The sequence below is a fragment of the Electrophorus electricus genome, chromosome 17 (assembly GCF_041902795.1).
Source record: "Electrophorus electricus isolate QZ-2024a chromosome 17, ASM4190279v1, whole genome shotgun sequence".
In the NCBI taxonomy this organism is placed as follows: domain Eukaryota; kingdom Metazoa; phylum Chordata; class Actinopteri; order Gymnotiformes; family Gymnotidae; genus Electrophorus; species Electrophorus electricus.
In genome coordinates, this window is record NC_137513.1 from 19504178 (window position 1) to 19524751 (window position 20574).

The window sequence follows — 20574 nt, forward strand, 5'->3', positions numbered from 1 at the left end:
CAGTATGCAGCATTTTGCCTTTATGATGGTGTATGGCGGTATTTCTCAAAACTCACTATGTTGTGTATGTCTACCTGTTAGACCCCACTGCCAACTCTGCACCTGCACATTACTAGATTTATCTGGAGTGGTTGGATATGACATTTGACCTGTCCCTTTCAAGGAAAAATGTTGTCCCAGGTAAAACTGGGCTGTCCAGGAAGCTGAGCACAAGTGTACAGCCAGCTGGGACACGCCAGCCAAGCTAACTCCAGTGAAGTGACTGGCGCAGCTGTGTGTAAAGACCGTTCTCCCAGCACCTGCTCACCTCACGTTTGTATCGCCAGTAGCCTCGAGCTTTGCTAAACACATTATAATTAAACGTTTACAATGAAAAGAAAAGAAACTTTGCATAATTCAGTGCAGCGAAGGAAGGAAGAGTTGTGTATATACTCTCTGTCTCCTTTGGTGTTCTGCCTTCCTGAACCCTGAAACAGGGTTGGTGCTTTATGGCTGCATTTCTGGCTGACAGGTCATGTGACCACTCTTCATTCATTAGAGCAGCTCTGGGCATTAGCTCATAATAAAAACGTCCCCCTTTAGGCAGCCCAGCACAGGCTCCCACACACACACACAGACACACACACACACACACACACACACACACACACACACACACACACACACACATACACATACAAGCGTGTGTACATGAGGTGGGCTGTTATTGTGCTAATGAAGAAACGGCATGTTGGACATACATGGATACACACAGGACACACATCACACACACACACACACACACTCGGACACACATCACACACACACACACACTCGGACACACACACACACACACACACACACACACTCGGACACACATCACACACACACACACACTCGGACACACACACACACACACACACTCGGACACACATCACACACACACACACATACACATACACACACACACACACACACACACACACACACACACACTCACACATCAGCCTTCTCTCTCCCTTGCCTTCACCAGTTTTCCTGCAGTGTTTGGGTTTAGAAAGAGAGAGAGAAAGAGAGAGAGAAAGAGAGAGAGAGAGAGAGAGGCTGGGAGGGGCTGACTGGAAAGAAACAAAAAGGGAGGGTTTGCACAGACATCGAGCGAGAGAGCAAGCGAGCCAGCAGCGCACTAAAGGAGGGGTGGAGGGGGGGAGGAGACGGACGACAGAATGTGAGGATCCGGAAAGAGAAGAGGAGAGGGAGTGAGCCAAAGGAGGAGGGTGCAGCGTGGACGAGAGGGGGTCTCCAGACTGGTGGGTCCAGCAGTGCCTTGATGGAGCATGGGTCAGGTTCTAGGATTCTCCCACTGCAGTGAGTGCTTGCTTGGCTTGCTAGCATCCCCTCTCTCTCTCCCTCCCCCTCTCCCTCCCTCCCTCCCTCCCTCCCTCCCTTCTTCTCTCTCGTTCTTTGTCTCCATCCCCCCTGGAGAGTGTAGTGTCATGGTTTTCCTCTCCTTCCTCTGGACGATAGAGACGGGGTCGTTGAGCAGAACTGAGCTGCTTGTTTTTGTCTTGGTTTTCTGCTTATGCTGCAGTGCACTCTCTCTCTCTCTCTCTCTCTCTCTCTCTCTCTCTCTCCCTCTCTCTCTCTCTCTCCCTCGCTCGCTCGCTCTCTGTCCCAACACCTGTACCACATGCGAGTACCGATGCAGATGTGCACAGATCTGGGTGGGGTAGTGTCTCTGTGAAGAAACAATAATGGCCTGGTTGGGTTTAATGCAGTTGTCTGGGTCCAGTGTGACCTAACGCTTACTCCCTGCCTGCCTGGTAGAAGTGCTTACGGGTGGGTCCCTGTGTGTGTGCTGGTGTGTATCCTCTTACGGGTGGGTCCATGTGTGTGTCCTGGTATGTATCCTCTACACTCCAGGTAGGAGTAAGCACTCATTTGATCTTGCGTTTAAACTGATGTATATAGCAAACGCTTTTGAAAATTGTGAAATTTACAGCTGCATGTGTTGTTTTATTTATCTGTCCGAGTCTCTGTTTTCATGGCAAAACGTCCCTCTGTAGTTGAGCTGTAGTTCAGTTTTAGTCCCTAAAAAGGCCCACACACCTGGACACCTGGACACCTGGATATATCTGTGGGCAGATCTTTGAAGGCCTGAAACAGGGTCAACCTGACTAACAGATCAATGCAGAACAGATCAGTACTGAACGTAATGTAGTTAATATGGCCAGTGTCAACACTGCAGATGTGGTTTATTCCAAATACAGGAATCTTTATTCCTTGAACAGCCGAAGAGCTGGCCTGGACCAGCACGGACTGGCATCGCGAGGAGTATGTCGCTGTCTCTCTGTGTTACCGTATCTCTGACCTGGACAAACGTGGAGAGGGAACATGCAAAACCAACTGCTATCTGCTAATTTACATTCTCCACCTTTTCCCCTGTTGAAACATGACCTTGGACCTTTCAAATGAGAGTGCACATGTGTCTGTCCTGTTCTTAGGCTGAGTTTTGTCCTGTTGTTAGTTCTATCATGCTTGTAGTCTGAGTTCTGTCTTGTTATTAGGTTGAGTCCTGTCTTGTTCTTAATTTGAGTCCTATCATGTTTTAGATTGTTCTGTCATGTTCATACACTGAGTTCTGTCTTGTTCTTAGTCTGAGTTCTGCCTTGTTCATTGCTTGTATGAGGCAGCTCTAACCACAGACCCCAGAACAGCCGAGTGACACTTTACAGTTCTCCCTCATGCTCCAGGTTCATGTTTGACCTGACATGAATCAGTGCGATGTGACCAGCTAGTGCCAGAGTAACCCAACATAACCCAGCGTAACCCAGCATAACCCAGATTTTAGGATGTGGCGTAATGTTTTTGAGCTCATGTAGAATGCATGTGTTGTTATGTTCCAGAGGAGCTTGGCTCCGTGTCCTCGACACCTGACTCCACGCCTCCCTGTACAGACGGTAAGAATGGCTTCATAGTATATGCGTACACCATAGTTTCTAACTACAATTTACATTAATACAGAAATATAGAAATATACTGATGTGCTCATATAACACTGTAACTTGTTTCGTGTTTCATATCATGACATCTTTATAAATTGTCATGTTTAAACTCTGTTTGAGTTTGCATTTTTTGTATCACTACTGAGAACTATTAAGTCCCAACTCATATTTTCTGTTTCCTGGCACTGCGTCAGTGTCTTTGGCTTTACTCAGATAAAACACATTTTTGAATGCATTTGAGTGCACGACATCATCTTAACCAAGCAAAGACTAAAGCAATGAGTAAGGTCTTTTGTGATGTGGATGACATGTTCATTTGCATAATCTCCCATGTTCAGATGTTTTGTGCTACCTCTGTGTTTCTGTGTGCTAATGTGCTACTACTGTCAGTGACGCTACGAGTCTCAGCTAAGCGCTTCCTTTTCTTCCGAGGTGGTAACGAAGAGTCGGACTTTCCAGAGCTCCTGACTGCCAGGGAGTGGTCCGAAGACGAGGAAGGCCCCGAGGACGAAGATGGCAGCCTCAGCAGCCCCTCCGTGTGGGGGACCCCTCGCCAAAACTCCTTCGAGCTCACGTTCTCCTACATCGCTTTCTCAGAGGGTGAGGCGTCATCACGGAGAGAGACAGGGCGACGCAGGGGGTGTGTCCGAGGGAGGCGCACGGACACCGTGGACGTCCCGGAAGTGGCAGAGTCCCCAGCAGTGGACTGGGACCCCCAAGCCTTCCTGACCGGGGAAGGGGAACAGGAAGAAGAGAGGGACGTGGAGATGATTCCTGAACCGGCTGAGAGCGTCCATCAGAGTGTGGAACCATCCGTGGAAGGCAAAGCGAACATTTCTGATCAAGAGATGGGAGCTTCCAGAGGAGGAGAGGAGATCCCAGACAGACAGACACCCTGCATCACGGAGCCCCACGGTAAGAAAAAAGAGCTCGTCCAGCTCATGGCAAAAACTAGGAACTATGGGTAAAAATTGGTACTCATGCTGCTAGTTCAATCTCAGACTTTGAACTTTCTGCTTATTGCAGTTTTGATATGCATATTTACATGTGTGCGTGCATGTCTATGTGCGCGCACACACGCGCGTGTGTGTGTGTGTGTGTGTGTGTGTGAGAGAGAGAGAGAGAGAGAGAGAGAGAGTTCTCTGATGGTGTTTGACTATGACATGATACAATTCACACTCATAACGGTGTGCCAGTGCAAGAACACCTCATGATGTGACTCACAGTGTTTCCCTGATGACTGCCAGTGTGTCTGTTCTGGTCAGAGTTGATGCTGGCTAGGAAGGGCAGGAATGAAATCACATCTGCACTCATGGTGTTAATTACTCTACAGCTGAACATATTTACAGATTCTTTAACAACTGCAAAAACACATTTTCTGAAATTATATTCAATTTTTTTTAAAACTGTAAATGCAAATCCAAGAACTCAGACTCAATTCCCTAAAGTGCATCTGATTATTTATACAAAAACATCAGATTTGAGCATAATCAAACTTTACCTTAAAACCACAAACAAGACCATCAAATTCACTACTGCCCGTCAACTAGACACGAAACAAAAACGCTAATGAATCAAAAATGCGAATGAATCAAAAATGCATGAATCAAAAACGCTAATAAATCAAAAACGCTAATGAATCAAAACGCATGAATCAAAAACGCTAATGAATCAAAAATGCTAATAAATCAAAAATGCTAATGAATCAAAAACGCACAAAAGTACAAACCAAACACAGAAATCCCAGAGGAAGAATCATTTAGACACCAACACAAACATCACATTGGGTTTTCGTTGTAATATTATGATAAGATTTAAATCTATAAATGTAAAGAGATTCTCAGATTTGGTATCAATGAAATTCTATTTATGCACATGAGGTATATTATGAATTAAATATGGGTCCTGAGTTTTGTCACAGTTCTGTTTTTGTGCTGTTATCTGCTGAGATGTGGTGTATAAAGACTCTTAGCTGATGACTACTTTAAAAGTCTTTTTGTCGAAGTCACATTCGCTTTTACCCGTGCATCCTATGGGTCAGAGCTCCCTGTCTCCATGGAAACCACAGCCACATCGCTGACTGAGGTTGCGTCAAATGTAGAGCCTCCTCCGATTGGTCAAAACACTCAAGAAGAGCTGACCAGTGAACAGTGGTTCTCCACTCTTAACCAATCAGAGCAGACGACGGTTCACATCCAGATAGCAGGTTAGTCTGCACGCTAGAAATGTTTCTCACACCTTTTTAAATTTTATTTTATTGATTTTTTTATTTAAAAAATATATATATTTATTTATTTATTTATTTTTAATCTTGTACCTTGTCATTATGGTCTATGGACTGGTTTTCAGTAGTATCAGTTTATGTAGATATAGATTCAAGACAGTCAGCAGGATACATTAGAAGCTCATTCAACAAACAATAAAGAAAAGAGAGAGAGAGAGAGAGAGAGAGAGAGAGAGAGAGAGAGAGAGAGAGAGACTTTCCTCTACACTTTCCAACACAACTTGGCAATTCTCCTGGTTTAATATGGACGCATCACTTGGTCTCCATGACAACAGTCCTCAGGGATTGCTGGTTTATTTATCTAATTTTGCTAAGCAGGCTCCTTGCGCGCGTGCGCGCGCACACACACACACACACACACACACACACACACACACGTGTGGTTAGCAGCATACATGGGAGCTGAGAAACACAAGCAGGGAGAACTGAGTACAGAGCCCATGATAATAAGGACTGAGGCCTGAATCCTTCAGCTTGGCCTTGACTCATGTCTCACTGGTCTAAACGTTTCTGTGACTAATACTTGATCACGTTACTGCTTTGTTGCGGTCCATTTCTCACGTGGTCTTGAGATACGCTGACATCTGCCATGTAACGCTACACTCTCAAACTGCAGCATAAAGATCTTGTTTTCATGACCTGATACTGATTCAGAAACCTTCACATCTGGTGTGAGTCTGTCTGCCAGCAGCTTGTTGCAGTGTGTATGTGTGTTTCTCTCTGTGTGAGGCCAACGTGATTGTCTGCGTGTGCCTTCACATCGCCCTCTGGTGTCCATGTGTGACCACCTCAATCTTTGTTGGGGCGGGCGTAATTGATTAGAGTTATTTCCGGCTGGTGGATTGGAGTGCTGTCGCCAGCACAGAGCAGGCCGCTGACAGTTCCGGGAGCCTGGGAGGGGCAGAGAGACAGGAAAGGGTTTCCGGGGGCATCACTGCGAGTCCGAGCTGCCCGGGAAACCTGAGCCGTCAGATATTTGTGACTCTCAGAGACGAATCGCAGCTCACGACCAGTTCGGCTTCTGCTCTGGTTCTGCCTGGACTTACAGGGATCTGGGAGGTCAGTGTTGGCACAGTGTTCATTTCAGCAAGGATCCCATCGTTATTTACACACACTGATGCGGTTAGTTTGGCTTAGGGGTGGTGGTGGTGGTGGAGGTGGCAGAATCGTAGTGGGGAATCGTGTCTTGTGTGTGTGTGTGTGTGTGTGTGTGTGTGTGTGTGTGTGTGTGTGTGTGTGTGTGTGTGTGTGTGTGTGTGTGTGTGTGTGCGCGGACTAGGTGGTTAGATACATTAAGCTTAGCATATGTCTGTTCAGTTATTTTTTGCGTTGCATTAAGAAATGTGTCAAGTGTCAAGCTCTCCTGTCTGTGAATGTAACGTCTCCTGGGTTGGTTCAGTATGCCACACTAGACGCTAGACTTCTTATGCCATATAATGTGTGTGACTTACTGTTTTGATATAACCATGATTTCTACAGGAACAGTCCCTGAGAACAAAGTCTCTTTTACAGCGAGTTCCTGTTTTTCAGTACAAAAGACAAGTTACTAACATGTAAACACAACAGATATGTTTACACTACTGAGCTGTTTACTAAACAGACAAATGCAGACATAATAATATAATGGGAGATTATCTACCTATGATTATTTATGTTTGGGGTGTTTCGGGTGTAAAGCCAAAGCCAAATCTGTAGCAATAGATGGAACCTCAGACAGAGACCGTGTCCAGTCTAATGGTATTAAGATCTGTTATTAGAAAAATGTACACCAAGGCTAAATATTCATCAGTGTTGAATTCTGCACACCGCTAAAGATGTCTAGACTACTTTACAGTTTTACATGGTTGAGACACAAGCAGGCACTTGATCTCAGGAAGGCTTGTGTAGGATGTAAAGTGCGTGACTGAAGATGGGTAAGATGTCTGTGAGCTCCCATGCAGAAGATAAAACATTACTGCATGATCTGATGCATAATTACTGTAATGGTCCTGTTCACCGCTCAACAGTGTGATTGAGGTGTATTTCATTAAGTCTTCGAGCGGTAGCAGATTTTGAAAATATTGAATTTTCACAGAGATTATTGTGGAAGTGCAAATTTAAAGGGACAGATTTATTTGCTGGCTAACTTGTAAAGCCATGGACCGCCCATGAAGCAAGCTGGCTGTGAGCACTGTGAAAGCAGAGCTGCACGACGACATACAGTAGTTCCACTGGAGGCAGTGTGCTGGTATGTTCAGTGCTCTGCTATTTCCAGCTGGGGTTTAGTGCACATACAGGCCGGCAGGCGGGAGCAGCTTCACCCAGCACTGACTAAAGTTAGCTGCATGAAACAGGCCTGTAAGATCACCTGTTCCCACAACAGGCAGGTGTGTGTGTGCCAGTGCGCTGTCCTACACAGCCTATAAATACAGCACCTGTTGCTGCTTTCTGTCACTCACGCATGAAGGCCAGGCGTGAGCTGCACAAGCGCTGAGATAACACTGAAGTGATCAGGCCCGTGTCATCTGTCTGCTCTCCCCTGCTAATCCCTCTGGACAAGTTAACGAGACTGAAGGGGCGTGTGGACATACACTGCATATGTCTCTAGTGGATTTTGAAAGCCATTTTTAAGGGGAATATCACAGAGTCTTGCTGACAGATAAATGAATCATGACTGAGACCACGTGATATCTTCTAAGTACCTGCTGAGATTTGAACATTAATAACCGAGGAGTTTGAACAGAGGAAAACGTCAGTGTTCGGAGGGACATCCTTTCATGTAGTGAAGATGTAGGGCCTGCTTCTGACTCAGGAAGGGGTCAGAGGTCAGGTGTCAGGGGCTGGGGTACTGTGCCCAGGGGGCGGTGATGCACGCCGATGTGTCAGTTTAAGCTGCACCACTGTAACATCCTGCACAGGCTATACTTAGGCCAGCTGAGGTCCAAGCCTGACCCCTGCTCTCCTGCTCAGTCACAGATCTCTGTGCTATAGTCTCTCTGCACATTCACAGATCTCTGTGCTATAGTCTCTCTGCTCAGTCGCAGATCTCTGTGCTATAGTCACTCTGCTCATTCACAGATATCTATGCTATAGTCTCCCTGCACATTCACAGATCTCTGTGCTATAGTCACTCTGCTCATTCACAGATCTCTGTGTTATAGTCTCACTGCTCATTCACAGATCTCTGTGCTATAGTCACTCTGCTCATTCACAGATCTCTGTGCTATAGTCTCTCTGCTCAGTCGCAGATCTCTGTGCTATGGTCTCCCTGCGCATTCACAGATCTCTGTGCTAGTCTCTCTGCTCAGTCGCAGATCTCTGTGCTATAGTCACTCTGCTCATTCACAGATATCTATGCTATAGTCTCCCTGCACATTCACAGATCTCTGTGCTATAGTCACTCTGCTCATTCACAGATCTCTGTGTTATAGTCTCTCTGCTCATTCACAGATCTCTGTGCTATAGTCACTCTGCTCATTCACAGATCTCTGTGCTATAGTCACTCTGCTCATTCACAGATCTCTGTGCTATAGTCACTCTGCTCATTCACAGATCTCTGTGCTATAGTCACTCTGCTCATTCACAGATCTCTGTGCTATAGTCACTCTGCTCATTCACAGTTCTCTGTGCTATAGTCTCTCTGCTCATTCACAGATCTCCTTGCTATAGTCTCTCTGCTCATTCACAGATCTCTGTGCTATAGTCTCTCTGCTCATTCACAGTTCTCTGTGCTATAGTCTCTCTGCTCATTCACAGATCTCTTTGCTATAGTCTCTCTGCTCATTCACAGATGTCTGTGCTATAGTCACTCTGCTCATTCACAGTTCTCTGTGCTATAGTCTCTCTGCTCATTCACAGATCTCTTTGCTATAGTCTCTCTGCTCATTCACAGATCTCTTTGCTATAGTCTCTCTGCTCATTCACAGATGTCTGTGCTATAGTCACTCTGCTCATTCACAGTTCTCTGTGCTATAGTCTCTCTGCTCATTCACAGATCTCTTTGCTATAGTCTCTCTGCTCATTCACAGATCTCTGTGCTATAGTCTCTCTGCTCATTCACAGATCTCTGTGCTATAGTCTCTCTGCTCATTCACAGATCTCTGTGCTATAGTCACTCTGCTCATTCACAGTTCTCTGTGCTATAGTCTCTCTGCTCATTCACAGATCTCTTTGCTATAGTCTCTCTGCTCATTCACAGATCTCTGTGCTATAGTCTCTTTGCTCATTCACAGATCTCTGTGCTATAGTCTCTCTGCTCATTCACAGATCTCTGTGCTATAGTCACTCTGCTCATTCACAGATCTCTGTGCTATAGTCTCTCTGCTCATTCACAGATCTCTGTGCTATAGTCTCTCTGCTCATTCACAGATCTCTGTGCTATAGTCATATCTGTGACAAGAATAATAACATGGCAAAGAAGGAACGAAAGTTAATAATCGACTAGTTCAGTCATTGTCATTAGCAACCTTATCATTTCATTATCATTGAGCTATTCTATAAAGGCAGTTAATATATGAGACCCTACAGATGACTCTCTCTCTCTCTCTCTCTCTCTCTCTCTCTCTCTCTCTCTCTCTCTCTCTCTCTCTCTCTCTCCAGTAATGGACATCCTCTACTGGAAGGACATGGAGCAGACAGGCCTGGTGCTGACGGGGCTGGTAGTGACCCTGCTCTCTCTGGTGCAGCTCAGCATCGTCTCAGTGCTCTCCACTCTCTCACTGGTGATCATGTGTTTCACCATTTCCGTGAGAATCTACTGCAGTCTGCTGCACTGCCTGCAGCTCAGAGATGGTGCACATCCCTTCAAGTGAGCATGGGGTCTCGTCTCGTCTTGGCTTGTCTCCTTATGAACATGTTAGTTAAGTCTCTTTGAATCCTACAGATCCTATCTGGACATGGAGATTGGTCTGGGTGGGGACAAGGCTGAGCACCTCATGCAGAGAGCGATCGTCCTGACCTGCTCTGCCCTGGACACCCTGAAGCGTCTGGTTTTCGTGTTCAGCTTGTTCGACTCTCTCAAGGTGAGATTCATGGCGGCTCAACAGAGCACGTGTATTAGAGGGAAATGATAAAGGCCTTTCCTCGCTTTACCACTGGAGGGAGACCTAGAGCAGAGTTTTAGATGTTGAACCATTCAACGGTATGGTTATAATTTACAGGTGTGCATCAACTGAACGTGCTCATGCCTGCTAGCAGGTGTCACTGTGCTTCAGAGTAACGTTCCCTCAGCCTGTCTTAGTTGTGGGTGGTCAAACTATCGCTTTCCCGCTGCGTTTCCAGTACACGGTAGCTTCTCTTTGGGATTCATGTTCCTCTGATTATCTTACTTAGTGTCTGCTTTATTTTGATGACACACTTCCTGCTTTCTGTCATTAGAGTGCCTCCTTCATGATTCTACTTCCTAATTTTTTGTACTCTTTAGATTCTTCTCAGTCCATCTGTGTCGTTATTTCAGACACGCGTTTCATTATGTTTTCACTTTGACTTCAGAAAAAACACTTCTGTGTCCATGTCATCTGACCAGAGCAGTGACATCCTACAGACCTTTGTTATTTCAAACTGAAAACCAAACATGGAAAACAGCACATTCTTTTTTTTCCAAACATGGAAAACAGCACATTCTTTCTCTCTGCTCGAATAACCTTCCTTCTTGACATGTTTAATTTGCCCCTCTTGTTCTAAGAACACACCTCTCTCACCTCCCACCCACCCCCTTCACATACAATCCTGGCTAAAGATAGAAGAAAACTCTCTGACTACATTTATTCTGTGTGTGTAAACATAACTCCAGCAGTATCTACATGTACAGTACCTTATGCCATGTTTTGAATCTTGATTTTACTAAAATAAGTAAATTAAGCATCTACTACTTTCACTTTTTAAACTATTTTCTAATGCCTTAGTTCATTTATCGTTCATCTTTTTACCAGAACTTCAGCATTTGGGTCATTCTTATAAAGTGCACTATTATTTTAGATCCCATATGATCAGTACAGCCCAGCATGCTGTGTTGTTTGAACTAGGATATACCCCCCTGCCCTAGGATATACCCCCTGCTCGGAGAGGCCCAGGGCCTGTGGTTCCTGCATTCTGACCTTCCTGGTATGTGACACAGGACACACACACTCCTCAGAAGTGTGGGGCTTAGGGGAAAGTCTCGTTCTCTCACTGTAAAGCTCTCCAGTTTCACACAGAGGTACTGGAATAACCACGACGATGCTTGGAGACACTGAAAGACAAGCTGGCCGGTGCTCGATGGCTCCTGCCATCATAAGTCTTTGCTGGGTTCGTTTCTGTTGGATTGTGCTTTCCTTGTGTGAGTTAAATGATGGCTTCTCTTTTTGCAGTTTCTGTTGCTGATGTATCTGGTGACATACCTGGGAGCCCTTTGTAATGGTCTAACTCTTCTCATTATCGGTATGGCCAAATCTATTCATTAAGCAATGCAAAAAAAGGAAAAATAATTATTACTTTAATGTCACCTGCCAAAGCACGTGTGAATGTAGCCCGTGTGTGATTTCTTCACAGGTGTGATTGCTGTCTTCTCAGTTCCTCTCTTCTACAGGCAGTACCAGGTAATGCACTCAGTTTCCAACATAAACCACCCTCTGTTTTTTTCATGTGCATAAGTCCTTATTTCTGTTAATTCTCGGTGAAGAATGCAGGTTGTTGTCATGATGATTGGTTACAGTTCTAAATTTCACCTATTTAGGGTAAAATTGACAGCTTGTGTGCAGTAGTGCAATCCCACGTGGACAACATTAAGGACATGTAAGCGTGTCTCCTCCTCAGTGAAAAATTTCTGCACATTCATTTTTGTTCGTTTTTTTTCACTGTAAACTTGGCCAGACTCTGTATTTTGCCAGCTATCATGTAAACTATGAAAGTAGTTTTTATAGTCCAATTATTGTAATTAAAGTGAATTTGTGTCATTTGATGTATTGTAATTACTATTGTAATTATTCATTATTAATTCATGTATTATTATTATGCAATTATGCTTATGTTCATGGCAGCCTGAATCGACTGGCCCAGGGTGGTGGCCCCACCCCTGACTCCACCCCGGGTGGAGCCAAACCCAAAACCCTGTGAGAGAGAGGAAGTCAGAGAGGATGTGGGAGGAGCAAAAGGCTGTCACTCAGATGTCTTAATCAAAAGTTTGGAGCACCACTTCCAAAAGGGAGGAGAAAATGAAACTAAACTGAAAGGGAACAAGAAGTGATGCATAAGAAAAAAGGAGATTTGATTTTGGAGAATCGTTTGGCCAAAAATGGCTGTATGACAATTATGGTACCAGGGTCTCTAACGCAAACCAGTGGACTCCTTAAAGTTGTCAGAAGGACAGTGATTGAATCAGCAAGCCAAGAGCCCTGAACACATGGAGCGGTGCGCCAGAACGTTCTGAAACAAGAATAAATAGAGTTTGTCTGCACTAGGATGAACCAAAACAAAATAGCGCAGGACCAGTTTACTAGATTCACTTTTACTTTTGACAGGTTTCAAGAGAATGGCATGTATACATACACACACATACATGTGTGTGTGTGTTTGTGTGTGTGTGTGTGTGTGTGTGTGTGTGTGTGTGTGTGTGTGCGTGTGTGTGTGTGTGTGTGTGCGTGTGTGTGTGCACTTATGGACACACTGTTGCCGTATGTGAGCACTATTAAACCTGCAGTGTCATTTCTTTGATTTCCTTTGTACAATCTGAATTCCCCTTTAAAACAAGCATTTCACTGAATAACATTTTGTCCCATTATTGCTTTTACCATGAAAGAGACCAGTTACAATCTACAATGAAAGCAGAGTCCAGCTAACCACCTAATTTAGACTAGACATACATCACAGCTAAATAACCCAGCATTGCCAAGGTTTAAGGAACATCTCAGCCTCACTTCCACCAGCTGTGAAGGTCCTATCCATGAGTTACGTTAAGTCTGCTCAGAAGGTAACCGTGCTCTGGAGAGCATTGGAGCATTAGAATGTTTCTAGCATCTCCCTCTCTCATTACCTCACTCCACAGCATGTCAGATGTCTGTTATAGTAAGAGGTGATATTTCTAGCATTTGATGAACAAACATAAAAATAAGAATACGTTTATACCACAGTAAATCCATAGTTCTTGAAATGGAAAGTGAAACAAAGGTTAGCAACTCCATTTAGCATCTAACCCTGCACACACTTTCGCTATACAGATTAAATCAGGAACTTCTGGAGTGGTTAGCCTGACGTAAGTCTTCTACCTTACACGCTATTACACTGACCTGCTCATTGCGGTTAACTTTTAGCTGAAGAACTTATGCGTGCCATGGCTATGACTATGAAATGACAAATGACTATGATTTGAGTGAAGAAAACCATGTCTCAGATCCGTTTACAGTAGCATCTTTGGTCTGGAAGAACCAAAGAACAGTTGAGCTGGTGCAACCCCAAGGAAATGTCATCAGATTGGATGTATTACTCGAACATCAGCTCTTCAGTGTGTTAACTCATCCTAATGAAGTCATCTGGGATCCAAAATATGACACGAAGTGTCATAACACAATCATTAATAATAACACAGGCCTTGGTGTACTTCACTTATGCATAAAACATCACCTCAGATCCCTGAAAAGGATTTACAACTGGTGTACACAAAACAGGTACTACTTGACAAGGTCAGCATCCAAGACCTAAGTCATCTGACTTAGAATGTATTTGCGTGTGTGTGTGTGTGCGTGTGTATGTGGGTGTGTATGAGTGCATGTGTGTTTGCGTGTGTGTGTGCATGCGTGCGGGCACGCATGCGTGCATGCGTGTGTGTGTGTGCGTGCGTGCGTGCATGTGTGTGTGTGTGTGTGTGTGTGTGTGTAAAAGATTCTCAGTCCTCAGTTATCTGGGCATCATTCCCTTGCTATTGTCCAAATAAACTCTCAGCCGAGCTGGGATCAGATGGGACCTAACCTGTCCTGTCCTGGTCCTGTCCTGTCCTGGTCCTGTCCTGTCCTTCACTGGCTTCATCTGAGGAATTATCACCTGACTCTGATCACCTTCACGAATAGCCAAACACTGCAAACTTAATTCAAATTCTGTAAGAGTACTGTAGCCTTCATTTGACAGTGTTTATGAAAACTGTGCCCTCTGACTTGTGATGTCATTCTGTGCTGCTGCTTCAGGGATCCTTGACCTCCTCCTTGACCTTTGAAAATGATCTAGACTGAACTTTAATGGAGAAAACAAGATTTGCCTACAGTAGAATGGAGGAGACATGTTTTATTGTACTTTAAAAACCCCGTAGGTGTTATATTTACACCCACAGTTAAACGGGTGTCGGGTGTAACGTCTTCCCGCTACCCTATGGCTCTTAGCACTGGTCATCAACTCTCCTGTCAGCTCAAAGCCAATTTAGCAAGCGAATCTTAAATCTTGCAATAGTATCTTGGAAATAAATATTACATATTTATCTTTACCAGTTATCTTGTTTGTCTGAAGGCAAAACAGCACACTGCAAATTGCATTTATTGTAATTACATTTACATTTCATTTATTAATTTATTCCCTTGGGAATATATATATATATATATATATAGCAGTTATGAAAGAACAAACTATAGATTTTTTTTCAGACAAACAAACCTAGTGCGGTATTTCTCAACTTCATACAGCGCGCGCCAGTTCACCGAAAGGTGGCGACACTTTCATTGTTTTTAAAGGCGCATGCGAGAGTCTACCAGATTTTTGTTACACGTGGGTAACATTTTAATCACTTCTGAGATTGAAGGCTCTTGTGCACATTTATTATTATTGTTGTCGTTCCGCGTGTGCTTCTCAGCTAACTGATGCGCTGTACTTCACACCGCTAATATCTACTAAATATCAAACTGTATTATCAAAGCCCGCGTTTTTCAAGCTTCTGTGATAGTTTCCATTCTGACGCTCGGCGTCGCTGCCACGGACCCCCGACAGACGAGCCCGAGCAGTCTCGCACACTAGAACGCCCTGTCCTGCACGGCGTGACCGCCCCTCGGCAGCACGCGCGCTTCTTTTCAAAGGCCGGGCCGGGAGGGGCGGGGCTAGTCCAACCGAGGTCCGCTTTAAAGCGCCCCTCCGTGCTGCGCGTGCAGTTCTGCGGCGGTGCACTCGGCGCTCGCGTGCGTGTCTTCAATGGAAACTTCGCGTGCGTGGAATGTCCGCTAACGTGAAGAGACGCGCGTGACAGGTGGCCTGTGATGCACTGCTCGCTCTCGCTGAATTCTTATTGATGGTTTATTTGGCTAGTCAGGGCACGAGCGACCAGCAACGTCCGCGCGCGACCGTTTTAAGCGCTAATGGATTATAATAGTTTGATGGCGCCTCCGGTACCGCCCCACAAACCCCGGTCTGCACGGCCCTCGGACGCGCGAGAACGGGTGCTGAAGTGCGTGCTGCTCGGTGACGGCGCCGTGGGGAAGACCAGTCTCGTGGTCAGCTACACCACGAACGGCTACCCCACCAGATACGTGCCAACGGCGTTTGATGACTTCTCCGGTAAGCGCGCGGCTCTGTGTTCAAGTGCGATGAATGCAAATATGAGTTCTGTGTGAATTTTGCGCGGTTTCTTTCTTTCTTTCTTTTTTTTTTTTTTTCTGTTTCCAGTGAACTCATAAAGTTGCACGAGCTAACGTGTAACTTATGAGTCCAAGTTGCAGATGTCCTCATAAACCTTTGCGCGAGTGTGACTCACTCCTAGAGTCAGGGCCTGTGCGTGTATCTGCGTGCTGAGGAAGTTCAGCATGTTGCTGGTCTGAGGAGTGTGCCATCGCAAGTTCTCATAGAGCCAGTTTCTTGTATAACTGCGTTGTCATAAAGTCCTCTGTGAATCGTAAAAGTGCAGTTTGTCCATGCTGTGAAATGCCTGCGTGGAGGTCTCTCGCGTCCCCCTCACGATCTTATCTGTGCATGCGGGATTTGAGCAGATGTAATAGTCCAGACTTCCAAGTCATGACGTAATTCCACAGGTGGCACTTCAGGGCAAAGAGTGAATTCAACGGCAGATCGGATGACGATACGGCCTGCTGTTCTACTGCGTGTATGCTGGCAAGCTGTGTCTCGACTAAACTTTACGTAAACAGTGCAGGCTGGAGTTGACACTGTTACAGGGTTGAAATGCCAGTCCTACCTCGGAGAGTTTACCTCGGGTCTGTCGGGGATTTCATGGACCCTGCCTGGGTTCCGTTTTGGCCCATTGGTCTCAAGGTTCAGTCACGCTGGCTTATGTTTTGAGCTGATTCAGTGCATGCAGGCTGTGTGTGTCTGTGGGTGGGTGTGCTGCAAACATTACTCACCTCTATCACTCTTTCCCTGTGTTCCCTGCAGCAGTTGTACAGGTTGATGGACACCCAGTGAGACTGCATCTCTGTGACACAGCTGGACAGGTGAGGGAAGAGACCCCCACCACCTACACACACACACACACACACTTCACACAGTAAAGTCAGATGGTGTAGAATAGAAATCTGCTGCCAGTGACTCCCTGTGAGAGAACCAGAATCTGAAGGGAGTGGAGAGAGTCTTCTCAGGGAGGGAGTTGGGAGGACGTTTTCTCAGAGGGGGAGTCTTCTCATCTGCTGTCAGTTTTCTCATCTGTTGGCTCCGTGAAGAGGCTGTCCAGCACTGTCCAACACTAAAACCTCCCACCGGTAGTGACTGCTGCCCCGGTCCCGTGTGTTCTGCACAAACCCCAGCCAGCTGCCAGTGGAGCCAGGCCTTTCTTTAGCTCAGGGGGGCAGTAGAAGGGATTTGGGTTAGACCCAGAGAACTAAAACACATTAAGAAGCAACACCACATTGTGTGGAAACCATAGCAAAGTGGGAGAACAAAGATTTAAAAGGTTCTCTGGCCTCTTCTTTCATTCTTGGCACTGATCTCTCTCTGTGCGTGTCTCTCCGTGCCTCTCTCTCACACACTCTCTCCCTGTATGTGTGTGTGTGTGTGTGTGTGTGTAGTGCAGTCCCTCATACCGGCTCTGTTTGTTATCATGAAAAAGTTTATCGGACAGTGCTGGTAACACTATAGATCCGAGCCGTGAGTGCGTGTTTCACATATTTTAGAAGCTCTTTGTCGTCACCAGGTTTGGAAACCTTTCAAACTACTGAACTCTCCAAACACTCATAAGTCTTTATCATGTACTGTGTAGGTTAACCAATAAACGGCTCTGCCCTTTCGGTAAACAACCGTTAAAGCCTATGTCTGAGCCCTGAGAAGCCAACCAGGGTGAACGGGTAGCAGGCAGATAAGGGATCTCAGATAGCCATGCTTTCGTATGAATTTCAAAGAGGGAGGAAAGTTGCATCATGCCATGTACATAAATTACAGTCACAAGACTCAGGAAAGTAAAGCGCCTTGCTTCATTGAATGAGGCACGACAGAGTTTCATGTGTTTTGAAAGACCCCGTGTCTGCTGAAGCCAGTTAATGCTAACAGTTAGTCAGAGATTGGCAGTCATAGTTGTACGGCTGCACAGTAAATCTATACTGCAAGACATATTTGAGTCCTGGCTGTACTGTGTGCTTCTTTAAAGCGTAAGAGCAGTGTTAAGTCTCGCCTGAGCTAGGCTCCGAGGGACCCTGCTCTTGTAGGGTTAAGTCTTTGTTCTTCAGGCTCCGAGGGGCCCTGCTCTTGAAGCTTTGTGGCTCTATCGTGTTAATTTACGCGGTTTGTGCAGGGAGGGTGTGCCACAGTTGCACGCTTTGGCAGAGCTTAACAAGTTTTTGCCCCAGCACAGACCAGCCTATAAAGTTTGATTTAATTGATTCTGTGAATAATGAAACACCACAGAGCTAATAAAAGGGGTTTTATTGTTTACAGAGAGACTTAGAATTCCAGGGAAGATTTTAGAGTTGAGCCTGCTCTGTAGGGTTTGACCTTGTTATGAAACATTTTATTAAGTACCGCATGATATAATAACTGTTCACAAAGCAGGGACCACTCTGGAGTCTTGATACTTCTCTAATGATCCCCCCTTCTCTCTCCCTCCCTCCCTCCCTCCCTCTCTGTCTCTCTCTCTCTTTCCCCCTCTCTCTCTCTCTCTCTCTCTCTTTCCCTCCCCCTCTCTCGCTCTTTCTCTCTCTCTTTCCCTCTCTCTCTCTCTCTCTCTCTCTCTCTTTCTCTCTCACCATTCCCTCTTTCAGGACGAGTTTGATAAACTGAGGCATTTCTGCTACTCTCGGACGGACGTGCTCCTCCTCTGCTTTAGCGTGGTAAGCCCCGCCTCCTTCCAGAACGTGGGTGAGAAATGGGTGCCTGAGATCCGTCGCCGGTGTCCGCTGACGCCGTTCCTGCTGGTCGGCACGCAGTGCGACCTGCGGCAGGACGTCAAGGTCCTGATCGAGCTGGCCGGGCAACACGAGCGGCCCGTGCACGAGCCGGACGCCCGCGCCCTGGCCGACAAGGTCGGCGCCGTCAGCTACGTGGAATGCTCTGCCCTCACCCAGAAGAACCTGAAGGAGGTGTTTGATGTGGCCATCGCAGCGGGACTGCGCCAGGCGGACAGGCGGGCACGCAGGGAGTGCAAAGTGCGCAGCACAGCTGACAAGATGAGACTGCTCTCCAAAGCCTGGTGGAAGAAATACGTGTGTATACAGTAACGCAGGCGGCACCATGGAACTCCAGGGGGATTCTGGGTCATCGGCTAAATGGGAGACACGGTGACACAGACCTCGGACACGTTCTGCGGCCTCTGGGAGCCTCAAGCCGACGGAATCAAGGGTGACGGAGGACCTGGTGTTGGGTGGGCGAGGGACTGTAGTGAGGACAGCAGGGTCCGTTCGCTGGACGTTTACGCCACCGTGAGCCATGCTTTTGCCCACCCAGTCTCTGCCGTGAGACCGTGTGGCAGTCAGAGGTGTTCTGAACTCAGAGCTTTACTGAACAGCACCTGTGCTCACCGTGTTATGGTTTTGAAAAATCATTCGACTCCATTTTGTTGCATATCACATTTGTATTTATTTACCTTCGTCTGATAAACGTGCGCGTGACTTATTTTGGCAGTATCAACACTTATCTCTCTCTCCGTCACCCTCGGGGCAGGACTACACTGCGTTTGAGCCTGTTTGTCCGCCCTCGTCTGGTTCCCCAGGCAGGGCAGTGCACTGTAATGAAAGACACATCAGTCTCCTCCACCGTTCTGGATCTCTCTGGTCATCAGTAACGCACAAACCATCTCATCTCGTGCTCGACTAACCTCTGACATGCCAGGAGCTGAAACTGTCACTTTGAGAGACGGAGGGGGGTGGTCTTCTGTCCCACCTAATGTAGTTTAATTGTAAATATGTATCATAATGTGCTCTCAAGAGCCGTATTGCTTAGCGCACTGACCCTTTAATATTGCAGTGTAATGAAACAGTGGGGCAGACAGCAGTGCTCCTTAGTATTCTGGAGACATTCTGTCTTTCTCTAATGACTCAGCAGTTAATTCAATGTAAACTGTACAGTAAAGGGGGAAAAAGATCAGAATGGTGTCGATGTCATGGCCTGTGTTGAGTGTGTGTGTACCACGTTTCCATGCCATAACTGTACATTGTATGTAAGTGTTTCTTTCTCTGTCTGTGTTCTGGGTAGATCACTCCTTCATGGGACATGTGTCTGGATGTCTTATTTCCTGGCTTCTTTTCCTCATTACCATGGCAAATACACTCAGTTCTTTGAACCCAAAGTGAAATTTCTTTGTCCTTCTTTGCTTGGTGCGCATGGGTCTAGTATGAAAGAATAATGAGTGACAAAATAAAAGTCTACAGTTTAGACTCTAAACAAATCTGAGCATTGTAAATGTGTCATGTATCTAGTATGAAAGAATGATGACAGTGTGACAAAATAAAAGTCTACAGTTTAGACTAAACAATTCTAAGCATTATGTTTCTGCTATGCACTGTAAATGGCATGCAAATGTGATCTCTCTGGTTCCTCATTCTCTATGATGGAATACTTTATCTTCAGCTGGAAGCGTCTGGGTGGTCTCTGTATTGTCTGACTGTATGAAGAATACAGCATTTATAGACCTGTCATTTCCACGGTGACCGAGTCTATACCAGCAATTTGGAGGCTTTGTTTCGTCTGAGAGCCAATTGCAGAGGAGGGCAGCTGAAAACAATAGTCTTCTCTCGTGTCCAATCAGAGATGCAGGCCTGTCTTCATGACTGCTTAGATCAGTGTGCGGGTCAGTTTAGATCTGCCCCTATCTGAAATGCAGACGTGGTCATACAGTCTCACCAGTACAGATAGAAATCACTTATGTTTGATGAAAAGGTCATTAAGTTCATTAAGGTCATTAAAATAGTTAAAGAATTCAGCTGGTCATGTGTATTACATGAGCAT

At 45.8% G+C, this 20574-nt stretch overlaps 2 protein-coding genes across 6 annotated transcripts; both read left to right on the forward strand.

The window, feature by feature from the left end:
• Positions 1 to 1173: 1173 nt before the first annotated feature.
• Positions 1174 to 14797, forward strand: rtn2a (reticulon 2a). Of its 5 annotated transcripts, XM_027011999.3 has the most exons (10): positions 1176 to 1347; positions 2886 to 2939; positions 3417 to 3899; positions 5026 to 5190; positions 9847 to 10054; positions 10130 to 10268; positions 11595 to 11664; positions 11776 to 11822; positions 11960 to 12018; positions 12264 to 14781. In XM_027011999.3, exons 1-10 carry the CDS (start codon positions 1317 to 1319, stop codon positions 12337 to 12339), a joined length of 1332 nt encoding a protein of 443 aa, XP_026867800.2. In that variant the 5' UTR covers positions 1176 to 1316; the 3' UTR covers positions 12340 to 14781. The 5 variants fall into 5 exon arrangements, with proteins under 5 accessions (XP_081556187.1, XP_081556188.1, XP_026867800.2 ...); XM_081700061.1 differs by lacking the exon at positions 11960 to 12018 and having other exon boundaries at positions 1174 to 1347; positions 12264 to 14795; XM_081700062.1 differs by lacking the exon at positions 5026 to 5190 and having other exon boundaries at positions 1175 to 1347; positions 12264 to 14794.
• Positions 14798 to 15275: 478 nt separating this feature from the next.
• On the forward strand, positions 15276 to 19915 carry rhoub (ras homolog family member Ub). Its single transcript, XM_027012038.3, has 3 exons — positions 15276 to 15750; positions 16579 to 16637; positions 18393 to 19915. Exons 1-3 carry the CDS (start codon positions 15552 to 15554, stop codon positions 18846 to 18848), a joined length of 714 nt encoding a protein of 237 aa, XP_026867839.1. The 5' UTR covers positions 15276 to 15551; the 3' UTR covers positions 18849 to 19915.
• The last annotated feature ends 659 nt before the right edge of the window (positions 19916 to 20574 follow it).